General features: G+C 38.4%; 1 protein-coding gene across 2 annotated transcripts in view; it reads right to left on the bottom strand.

Moving 5' to 3' along the window:
* Positions 1-6,620: 6,620 nt before the first annotated feature.
* Positions 6,621-12,578, bottom strand: part of PXDNL (peroxidasin like) — a 282,898-nt gene continuing 276,940 nt past the window's right edge. For both annotated transcript variants that reach the window (XM_048840634.2, XM_075125229.1), the window contains exon 23: positions 6,621-12,289. In XM_048840634.2, the coding sequence (XP_048696591.2) occupies positions 12,113-12,289 (177 nt within the window). In that variant the 3' untranslated portion in view covers positions 6,621-12,112. The remainder of the gene's footprint in view (positions 12,290-12,578) is intronic.

The following is a 12,578-nucleotide window of genomic DNA, read 5'->3' as shown; positions in this document are numbered from 1 at the left end:
TAGTACACATACCCAGTAAGAAGAAAAGGAGTACTAGTGGCACCATAGAGAGTAACCAATGCATCTGATGAAGTGAGCTGTAGCTCACGAAAGCTTATGCTCAAATAAATCGGTTAGTCTCTAAGGTACCACTAGTACTCCTTTTCTTTTTGCGAATACAGACTGACACGGCTGCTACTCTGAAACCTGTCACATACCCAGTGTGGCCAATTTATAGCTGTACACAGCTCCACACGGTGGCAGAAATGATGTATTGTTGCTTCATATTCAGTTGCAATGAAGAAGTTGCAAAACATTGGTTTGGGTTGTTTGTTTTCCTATCTTTTGTTTTGTCCTACAGGTGGGTGGTGTTGGAGTTCTCTTGCTTCCTGCTGGCCACACAAGCGGGTGGGGTTATTCATTTAATGATTTAAACACATTCTGTGGAGAAACAATGAAAAGGCAAAGTATGTTGATAGACTCCCTAAAGAAAGCCATCATCCATTATGGCAGCAGAAAATATCCCTCCACCAAATGTTCTGCAAATGTTTGTCCATAAAATTCTTGCATGGAAAAATCTTCCTCCTTTCACATCACCTTCCATCTCTGAGGGAAGATTGCCACTTCCAAGACTCAGAAAAACTGGCCAGTGTCTACCCCACTACTGCCAACAAAAAACAGTCCCTGCCCCCCTCACCAACAAAAAAGGGTCCTAGTACAAACTATAGCTAATTATAAAACATTTTAGTAAGAGAACCATTTTCCACACACCCTCCCCCCGAAAAAAACAAACAAAAAATACAATATATGTATTTTATCATTTTTTCTTATCTTATGCTGTCATGGCTCTGCAGTTCAAACAAGGGGGTGAGAACTATGGAATGCTCTGACAGGTTCCAAATGAAAAACAAAATGGCACATCAAATCGTTTAAACAGCAAGGCAGTACAGAAATTGGCCAGGCTGGTTAAAAGGCAGCCAGGTGGCAACCCTGTGGTGAGAAGGGGAAGCATAATAGGAGTGGTGTGTTCAATATTCACTTACACCATCTATTACTAGTAACAATTTTTAGCCAAACTAGTTTAATAAGATGAAAGCCTTTAAAACCTGTTGTTTGGCAAGAAGAGGTAGGTGGGTTTAAAAACGGAGGAGTTGGTAAATGGGTCTAGTTCTGGGACAATTTCTTTATCATTGACTTGAATGTGCACTGTACTGCTGGAACCAAGAATTTTTTGAGGAAATTGCATCAGGACGCTGTGGCTCTGGTGATTCATGTGTTTGCCCATGAGGCTCTAAGACCCTGATTCAGCAAGGTACTTAAGCATGTGCATGATACTAAGCACAGCAGTAGTGCTATTAATGTCAATAGAACTACTCAGATGGGTAAAATCAAACGTGCTGAAATGGGGCCTAAGGCTGCTGAAGAGGCACTAAATAGTCACTTGTATTTCCCTGTCTGCAGGATCTTTGGGAATAGTTTCTCTTCACCGGGGTTTATCCTTGTTAAAATTGCCAGAGTGACATTTTTTTAAAAAACAAACTTTTTGATGCTGAAAAATTTTCACTTTTGTAGATCTTCCTTTCCTCCCTCAAACACCTTTGCCACTAAAAAGGGAGAAAGAGGGAAATAAAAGGGGGCAGGGTATTGGGGTGAGTTGTCAAAAAAGGAAAATTTGAAAAAGGTTTGGGGTTTTTTTTTGCTAAAATTTCATTTTTTGAAAAACAGGTCACTTTTTCACAAAAATATTGACCAGCTCTACTATAACCACTTTGAAGGAAGAATGAAGAGGGAATGTGGAATTTCATTTTAGTTTTGATTGGAAGACTTAATCTTGGCCTTAACCTGTTCATCCTTTTTCTCTGGCTGGATCTCTAGAACAGCTACCATCTTCCTCTTCAGGGTTTCAAACAATTCTGGTCGAAAAAATTCCTCCTGATTCCGTGGCTTAGAGTTATGATTTGAACTCAAGTGTTCTCCTCTCTGGAGGAGCTAGAGTCTGTGGAAGGAGATCTGGATCTGAGGTGCTTTTTGGCTTTTCTCCTTTGTTTTAGGTCTTGTTTCATTTGCTTTGGCTCTACTGAGAAAGGGTAGTGCTCCCTGTTGGGGACTGGTCTATTTTCTGGTCTGGTGTTTGCTCATAGATCATCTTTCTCTAGAGCACCTTATCACCGCACATATAACTGGAGAAGAAAAGGAGAGGAATATCTCAGAGATCCCAGATCTTCCTCTTGAGAAGGAGTGTCAGATGGGATGCCAGATTCCTTGACATGTGGCTCAATTTAAAATCTGGGACAACTTTTACCATTAGAGATGGATTGGAACAGAGTGTTTGGAGGGATTTTGGTATTTAACACCTGATGAGTCCTTGGTTTGCTGAGTCACAGGAGCTGAGGAAGATTAACCTAACTTTGTAATGGAGGCTTCTTGGCTAGTGCTTGAAGAGAGTCTCTAGCTAGCTGTCCAGACTCTCAGCCATTTCCTCAACAGAGTGAGGAGTTGGGGGCAATTGTGGGCAGAGTTCACCTGTTACGATCCTCTCCCCACAGATGCAGCACCTGGGGAAAAAATGAAGAGTAGCTCAGTGGGTGATCCAACCTGGGGATGAGAACCCCAGAAATTTTGATACTGTAAGAGATGGGGAGAAAGTGGAGACCACTGGATTTTGCTGATCCAAAATAAGCTGTAACAGCCAGGACTGCATAGTATAGAAGGGTTTAACTGCCATCCTGTTTGCACTGGAGGAGACAAGGAATCTGTTATGAGAGTGGAAGGAGCATGATCCAACTCCCTAGTCAATTCAGAACTGCCTGCAGTATTTGCAGGAAGAGACTTGCAGCCCAAATGTCTTGTACTGGGAGGAAATTGAGGTTGAGAAAGCCCTTTTTGGTTCGGCCTGAACCTGAGACTTTTTCTAATATTTTTATTTGCCCAAGCATATTCCTATGTGTAAATGAGTCAGTTGAATACATTTCCATTTTCTCCACCGCAAGGAGCTATGCTTATTTTATTTACTTTAAATGCTTCTACTGCATGACTGTTTTGCAAAAAGTATATTGTTTCTCATAAAACTCTGCAAATATTTCCTGTATTTTTTTCCTGAAGAGTTGAGTAGAAATCTGTGTTAACTCTGTAATTATGATTAAATTCTATTTTTATTGTCTAAGACTATCTGTGTTATTTCCTCCAGGATTGTCAATGTGAGTGTATATTTATATGCAAGTACATTTTTCAGGGTTTATGCTTTTTCCATTAACTCTGTTACCAATCTTTCAGGGGAACAAAATATATATAACTTGCAGTTGCACAAGTAGATATTTTATATTCTATGCACACACAACTAAAATAAAAAAAAATAAACTAGAATCCTGTATTTTGTCTAGTATACATACGCCATATGCAAATATTAGTGCTACTCACTGAGCCAGGAACAATGTTTCCATGACACAAATAATACATTAGGAAGATATATTTATCGCCACCTGAACTATGAAGAATATTTGCATCATTGGGGCTGTATTATCAATATACTGACCTACAAACTGTGGAGTAATATCTTTATCCTTTTTCTCATGATAAATAAAGTAATATCTTGCGAGATAATAAAACTGGGACTTCTTTCTATAGAGTGAAAAAACATATAGGAATGAAAAACTAAACAGAAAAGTCCATAGATTCATATATACTAAGGTCAGAAGCATATAACGTTATGATCATGTAGTCTGATCTCCTGCACAACGCAGGCCACAGAATCCCACCCACCCACTCCTGCGAAAAACCTCTCACCTATGTCTGAGCTATTGAAGTCCTCAAATCATGGTTTAAAGACTTCAAGGAGCAGAGAATTCTCCAGCAAGTGAACCATGCCCCATGCTACAGAGGAAGGCGAAAAACCTCCAGGGCCTCCTCGAATCTGCCCTGGAGGAAAATTCCTTCCTGACCCCAAATATGGCAATCAGCTAAACCCTGAGCATATGGGCAAGATTCACCAGCCAGGTACCCAGGAGTTAGATAAGGAAACATATTACTTGTGAGAGATGGCAAACTGTCCTGGGAATTGAAGTCTTATCTGTATTCACAGAACACACATACACAGTAACATGTGCTCATTCAGAACAAGCTAGCCCATACTGCCTTGTCAATGCGCTTGTCCTCTGTTCTGGAAGGATCATTTTCTAGGAAATGAGAGTAGTTTAGCCTTCATACCCATTACATCTTCGACTCTGCAGAGACTGTCAAAAAGGATGCCAATTAATGTCAACTATGGTGATGGTTTTTGTATTGTGGAAAAAGCTAAGGTACTCAATTCTTTTTCTGCTTCTGTCTTCACGAACAGGATCGGCTCCCAGACTACTGCACTGGGCAGCACAGCATGGGGAGGAGGTGACCAGCCCTCTGTGAAGAAATAAGCGGTTCGGGACTATTTAGAAAAGCTGGATGAGCACAAGTCCATGGGGCCAGATGCGCTGCATCTGAGAGTGCTAAAGGAGTTGGCAGATGTGACTGCAGAGCCATTGGCCATTATCTTTGAAAACTCATGGTAATTGGGGGAGGTCCCGGACGACTGGAAAAAGGCTAATGTAGTGCCCGTCTTTAAAAAAGGGAAGAAGGAGGATCCTGGGAACTACAGGCTAGTCAGCCTCATGTCAGTCCCTGGAAAAATCATGGAGCAGGTCCTCAAGGAATCAATTCTGAAGCACTTAGAGGAGAGGAAGGTGATCAGGAACAGTCAGCATGGATTCACCAAGGGCAAGTCATGCCTGACTCATCTAATTGCCTTCTATGACAAGATAACTGGCTCTGTGGATGAGGGGAAAGCAGTGGACATATTATTCCTTGACTTTAGCAAAGCTTTTGACATGGTCTCCCACAGTATTCTTGCCAGTAAGTTAAAGAAGTATGGGCTGTATGAATGGACAATACGGTGGATAGAAAGCTGGCTAGACTGTCGGGCTCAACGGGTAGTGATCAATGGTTCCATGTCTAGTTGGCAGCTGGTACCAAGTGGATTGCCCCAAGGGTCAGTCCTGGGGCCGGTTTTGTTCAATATCTTCATTAATGATCTGGAGGATGGTTTGGATCGCACCTTCAGCAAGTTTGCAGATGGCACTAAACTGGGAGGAGAGGTAGATATGTTGGAGGGTAGGGATAGGATACAGAAGGCCCTAGACAAATTAGAGAATTGGGCCAAAAGAAATCTGATGAGGTTCAACAAGGACAAGTGCACAGTCCTGCACTTAGGACGGAAGAATCCCATGCACCGCTACAGACTAGGGACCGAATGGCTAGGTAGCAGTTCTGCAGAAAAGGACCTAGGGGTTCCAGTGGATGAGAAGCTGGATATGAGTCAACAGTGTGCCCTTGTTGCCAAGAATTGCCAATGGCTTGTTGGGCTGTATAAGTAGGGGCACTGCCAGCAGATCAAGGGACATGAACGTTCCCCTCTATTCGACATTGGTGAGGCCTCATCTGGAGTACTGTGTCCAGTTTGGGCCCCACACTACAAGAAGGATGTGGAAAAATTGGAAAACATCCAGCAGAGGGCAACAAAAATGATTAGTTGACTGGAACACATGGCTTATGAGGGGAGGCTGAGGGAACTGGGATTGTTTAGCCTGCGGAAGAGAAGAATGAGGGGGGATTTGATAGCAGCTTTCAACTACCTGAAAGGAGGTTCCAAAGAGGATGGATCTAGACTGTTCTCGGTGGTAGCAGATGACAGAACAAGGAGTAATGGTCTCAAGTTGTAGTGGGGGAGGTTTAGGTTGGATATTAGGAAAAACTTTTTCACTAGGAGGGTGGTGAAACACTGGAATGCGTTACCTAGGGAGGTGGTGGAATCTCCTTCCTTAGAAGTTTTTAAGGTCAGGTTTGACAAAGCCCTGTCTGGGATGATTTAGTTGGGGATTGGTCCTGCTTTGAGCAGGGGGTTGGACTAGATGACCTCCTGAGGTCCCTTCCAACCCTGATATTCTATGATTCTATGATTATTCAACATTTCCCCATTGGGATTTTGAGTGAGACCAAAACTTATTTCACAGACCTTTGAACAGTCATGTGACAGTAATTACTTTAGTTCAGTATCAACTTGGTCTGAATGGAATAGGTTGCAAAGAAATTGGAAGCCCTATGATGGCTCTAAGTCATCTAGTCTCTAAAAGTTTTAAAAGCCTTTTCATTGCCCCTATGAGTCCACCTTGTGGCATAATATCTCACATCAACTTTCAGATGTTGCTCTAAGTGAGTGGTTTGTGGGTTTGATCCTACGTCTATTGAAGTCAAATTGCAGCTTTCCTGTTTGTGGGAGTAGGCTCAGAGACTATAGCAGAAACATACATCACCATACATATTGCAAACAAAATAATAAATATAAAAATATGATTTTATTCTGGTCTTGTGAATGTACTGGGTTCATAATCTTGGAGTGCATTGTCAGTAGTTTTCATGTATCTTTTGGAAATATATTTGCAAAGCAAAAAATATTGCTCCTTCTTACGTGAGTAGCCCTTTTAGTCCAAATTCATTTCTGGGATAGGCCTCAGTTCAGGACAGAATCTCTATTCAGCAAATTATGTTCTATTCTATTTAAGCACATGCTTAAAGTTGAGCACTTACTTTTGGAAACATTTCAAAGCCCACATTGGTCAACATCAAATGCTGGATGTGCATATGCTTCTTTTAATTGAAAATTTCACCCAAATACAGAGATCTTTTTCAGGGTTTTCCTGCAAAATGTAATCAAAACAAACAACAAGAAAGCCACCCCCTCCAGACATCTTACATCAATTATGTAGATACATTCTTGTGACTTAAGTTATGAAAAGTTACAAACAAATTCAATACTTTGAAATAAAGGGAAAGAAGAAATCCACAAAAAAGTGTTTTCTTACCACTTAGAAAAGAGCAACACTATAAAGTATATAATGCATAATACTTTGCTGCCTCTTTCTCAAATTTAATTACATTATAGCATTTTATACATAAGAGTTTGAAAGTACTTTTTATTGCGTTGGAGAACATTTACAATAATAAGTATCTTTAAATGGCCTCAGTATAAATTTACTCATAATAAAATAGCACCTTATTTCAGTGCAGCACTTGCAATAAGACACAAAAATAGCGTAGCAATGTTTTTCAATCACTTTGTGATCCAAGTCCTTTCTTCTGTTTTTTGCCAAGATTTTCATACCTGTTGTGAAATCTGTAATCTCAAAAAGCCATCTCTAGGATCTCAAACACAAATCTTACCCATTCACAGGCAACATTATCTCAATTCAGCATCTCAGTTGAGAGATGGGTGAATTGGTCTGAATACAATAACTCCAGCTCCCTGCATTTGTAGGATCAAGAACCAAATTAATTTTGAGGTTCAGATATGACTGGATGCTCCCTGTCCTGCCATTCACATCTGCTATCAGTGCCTTGCAGCGGCAAAACCACAGTAAGGCTTTTCTTTTTGCAGATTCACTATTGCCACGATCCAATTCCCCTTGAAATCAGCGTCTGCAATTTCTTCTCACGTACACCAGGGTAACTCCATTGGCTTCAGTGGAGCTGCTTTTTCCCTGTGGAAGTGACAGCTGAATCAGGCTCCTACTGCTGTCACAGAGGTCTGGATCAGGTCTTAGATTACAATAGTTCATAGAAGAACCCAAACAGTAGGACCCATACCTGAACCTGAATTCACCTTTTGCATTTCCTCCATCTCCAATCTCAGTAATAAGCTTTTATTGCAGGAATGACATAATGTAGATGCCATGTTTTAACATACTTCTAAATCCAGCCTGAATGCTTAAAACACAAGTAAACAGATTATTTTGGAAAATATACTCTATGAAGTCATATTTCAGGCACAGCATTTAGCACCATATGTATTTAAAAACATCCCTGGTTTTATATATTCATGAGGTACAAATATGTCATACATAAATTTTACTATAGACTTTGCTTACAGAGCTTGTATTTAAACGTTAAGTTTGTCCTAAAATTTCAGCTGTGATATAGACTTGTATATGGCTTTCAATAATGAAAATTAATTACAAACTTCAAGCTAAAATTCTGAGTGCAAGCTACACAATAAATATGTTTTACCTTATTAGCATGGTGGGAGCAATTTATAGGACAAAACACATTTCACTGTGACTGAAATTTTAGTATTGCTTTTTTCAAGGACTTTCAAAATACATAGTTTATGAGTCTTCTGAATATTATTTTAAGACTTCACACCATTCATGGTTATATCTGAATATATAATGTTGAAATCTAATATACAAATGCTATTGTACAGGTATCAACTTCAATACCAAATTATAAATTGCATTACATTAATGTTTGTAACTATTGCTTGTAATATCTAAAGAATTATGTTGCGCAGTAATTTTAAACATTTTCAAAGCAGCTTTCAATTTGTTCCCCGGTGCTTCTTTTACGATGCACAGGTTGACTATTTGTGTGTGATTACATTTTCATGTCAGTCTGGATATGCAATATTTGGTTGATCAACCAAATTGTCAGACAGTAACTCTTGTCCAGGCTCCTCACTGGATATCAACAAAGGTGCACAGAAGATATTGATTAAGACAGGTCCTTGTATATAACTATGTATTTGTTCACGTGTAAGCCCCATTTCTATTAATTGTATATGCAAGACCAACTACTGAAAATTCCCCACCATTAGTTCCTCTGGACTTCCATGGCATAATATGGAGAACTGATATATTTTGAGGAAAACTATCTTGTACTTTTTTTTTTTTTAAAGTGAAATTCACTCTGTGCAGATAGCTAGCACAAGGCATATGTACCACTTACATTCCACTCAAACTCAGGCTTAAGTGGTGCACAGGAGTAAATTTCACTCTCTATCAGGTAAGGATTCTTATGACTATAGAAAGCATCTTTCATAAATGAAGCTGATACTATTTTCAGCTCAATTAAAAATGTAACTTACAAAATAATTATATTAATAAACATACTTTTCATAACTCACTGACTGAAATATACTCTACTCTCCTTATAGAAACACTTTATAGTAGTTGGGAGTTAAGATTTCTGAAGGTTGGTGAAACATAGTTTTTAAAATATCATTATTATGAAGGGGTTTTACTTAGCTGTGAACTTTGATGCAGTAGCCATATAACAATGTTGTAACAGAATTAAGAGACTGGAGTGGATTAGGGAATATTGGTCAAATACTCTGTGTATCTCAGTAGAATACAAAATTAACGTATATGTGGCTTTATAAGTGATGTCTAGAATAAGGATGTAAATTGTCAACGTTTAATCCAGATTTTAAGGTCCGTGTGATCTTGTAAAATCTACAGCACTTACTGATTTTATAAAATATTGTACTTATCTGTGCGTCCGAGGTCAAATGTAACCCAAAACAAGAATGACTGGGCTCTGCCCTACTCCGTTTTTATACAGATTTTCACATTGTTTTCAACAGAAAGTTCTGAGCATGGTTTGTCAGAAAGATAATTTCCTTCACTGGAGAGATGTTTTTCTTTCGATTCGGATTTCAGTATCTTCTTTGCAATGGAAAATGTACACGAGTCCGGATTTTAAAATACCTTGTTTCTAGACTTTTGTTGGCCCTATAAAATCAGATGTCCCTTAGAACTAATCATCTATAAATATAGTTTGTGAAACTATGCTAATGACCCAGCATTTGAGAATGTAGTTTCAATATCATTATGTCAGTTATGTGAGAAACTCCATAAATGACATTATGAAATGGCCTATTGTCAGTAAACAGACAATGACAAAGAAGATAACTATGGAATGAAATAGGAGGGAAGCACAGATTTTATAAATTTAAAGGGTAAGTGCAGCACAGTGATCTCCCTATTAGAATTTTTAACTTTTCAAGACAAAGTTCCAAAGCAGAATCAGGTTCTAAGTAAGGCTATCGATTAATTGCAGTAAACTCACGTGATTAACGAAAAAAATTAATCACAATTAATCACAGTTTTAATTGCACTGTTAAACAATAGAACACCAATTGAAATGCATTAAATATTTTTGGATATTTTTCTATTTTGAAATATGCATTGATTAAATTTGTGACTGAACTCCTGGGGGGAGAACTGTATGTCCCCTGCTCTGTTTTATCTACATTCTGCCATATATTTCATATTTCAGATGATGACCCAGCACATGTTCATTTTAAGAACACTTTCACTGCAGATTTCACAAAATGCAAAGAAGGTTCCAAAGTGAGATTTCTAAAGATAGCTACAGCACTTGACCCAAGGTTTAAGAATCTGAAGTGCCTTCCAAAATCTGAGAGGGATGAGCTGTGGAGCATGCTTTCAGAAGTCTTAAAGGAGCAACACTCCAATGAGGAAACTACAGAACCCGAACCACCAAAAAAGAAAACCAACCTTCTGCTGGTGGCATCTGACTCAGATGATGAAAATGAACATGCGTCGGTCCACACTGCTTTGGATTGTTATCGAGCAAAACCCGTCATCAGTATGGACACATGTCCTCTGGAATGGTGGTTGAAGCATGAAGAGACGTATGAATCTTTAGCGCATCTGGCACGCAAATATCTTGTGATGTCGGCTACAACAGTGCCATGCGAACACCTGCTCTCACTTTCAGGTGACATTGTAAATAAGAAGCAGGCAGTCTTATCTGCTGCAAATGTAAACAAACTTGTTTGTCTGAGTGACTGACTGAACAAGAAGTAGGACTTGTAAGCTCTGAAGTTTTACATTGTTTTATTTTTGAATGCAATTATTTTTTGTACATAATTCTACATTTGTAAGTTCAACTTTCATGATAAAGTACTTGTATGAGGTGAGTTGAAAAACACTTTCTTTTGTTTTTTATAGCACAAATATTTGTAATAAAAATAAATGTAAAGTGAGCTGTAGTTTACAGTTTGTGTTCTGTGTCGTAATTGAAATCAATATTTTTGAAAATGTAGAAAACATCCAAAATATTTAAATAAATGGTATTCTATTATTGTTTAACAGGGAGATTAATCGTGATTAATTTTTGTAATTGCTTGACAGCCCTAGTTCTAAGTAGTGTCTGCAAAAAATGTACACATACAAGTAAATATGCATGTCCAAATTCTGCTTTTCCATCTAAGTCAGCTAATTGCACATGAAAATGAACATTTGTGTGCATGCATTTTTGAAGGTTCAACTTTGGACCTAGGTTTTGAAAATCTGTCCCCTTATTTTAAAACTTGTAGCTTGAAAAAAACAACTCATCTCTTTCATGTGAATGATCACAATATCACAAGGCTAAGGGATTTGCCATAATGTTCTACATGTGGGCAAGTTGAACAGATGAGTCCATTCTCTCTCTCTTTCTATAAATCCTATTGATGCCAATGAGAGATCCATGCAGAATGAGAAAAGGAGTACACAACTTCCTGGCAAATTATACTGCACTTATACATTCTTTATCCCCTTTTGGAGACATCTCCCTGAGATGTGCTTTAAATTTCTAATCAGAGTCTCAACATGATGAGATTGCAAAGAATCGTGCTACACTACTCTTTCATTCTGATTTTGCGAAAACCCAAGCTCCGTAAAGCTAGCATGGAATTAGAATATAGTCTTGTAAAAGGAAACCAAACTGTTTCTCATAGTATAACACCATCCAACAACAACAACAAAAAAAATCCAGCAGGTCAGGTACAAACTTCTTTTCTATTCTATAACTTTTCTTTAGAACAGTGCAATTTTTAAAACATTTCTCATTACTACAATGTGTATGAATTTTAAAAGAAAACTTTCAGTCAGTGGTTGAATTCTAAGATTCAGAGAAATCCCATGCTTTTAAATCTTTATCCTCCCTGCCTTTTGGGAGGAAGGAAAACAACACATTTAAAATTGAACTTATGAATCTAATATTTAACAACTTCCAATGGCACAGTACAACATATAATAACCTGTAAAGGGCTTTCAGTAGAGTCTTTCATGCCCTTGCTCACCTTTACATTAGATCTACCAATGTTGAAAGATAACAGTATAGAATATATCCACCATGGTGAAAAGCCTAAAGTGACTTGATTGTTTCATCAGTGTATTTACATCAAACATTTTAGTGCAGGTATTGTAGTCAGCAGTGCTTGTAACTTCTTGGCAGAACCTTTGAATTGGGAAGCTACATCCACTTAGTAGATAGTTCCAAAAGGTAGCTCTTTGTCAGAGGAATCAGGTTTAAGCTCTACTGATGATTCTATAGGGTTTTCATTGTCTATGCAGTCTGGACAGCATTTTCCTTCCAGCTTTGTGGGGCTCGAACACTCTACTGAAGAACACGTCTCCACAGTACAGGTTATTTGGCCATTCTGAAAGGTAATGTTTAAGTATTAGCACCTTTTTTTCCCCCAAAAGAAAAAACCAGGATGGCACAATCTCAATATTTTTTTACAATTTTCCAGCGCGTCATATTAAATACAAGAGCTGAAAGAATGCAGACGGTCTCTGTCATGCAGACGTGTATAAAATGAGATGGTGTACTTATGCACACAAATAAGTGATCATTTTCCTAGTTGTAAGACCGATTTGACAGGTTTCTGAGGTTAATTAGAATGCTCACACCCAAAAAATTATTGAGGAGTTCTAACTCGTATCAAA

The sequence above is a fragment of the Caretta caretta genome, chromosome 2 (assembly GCF_965140235.1).
Source record: "Caretta caretta isolate rCarCar2 chromosome 2, rCarCar1.hap1, whole genome shotgun sequence".
NCBI lineage: Eukaryota > Metazoa > Chordata > Testudines > Cheloniidae > Caretta > Caretta caretta.
This window is presented reverse-complemented; position numbering and strand designations above follow the sequence as displayed.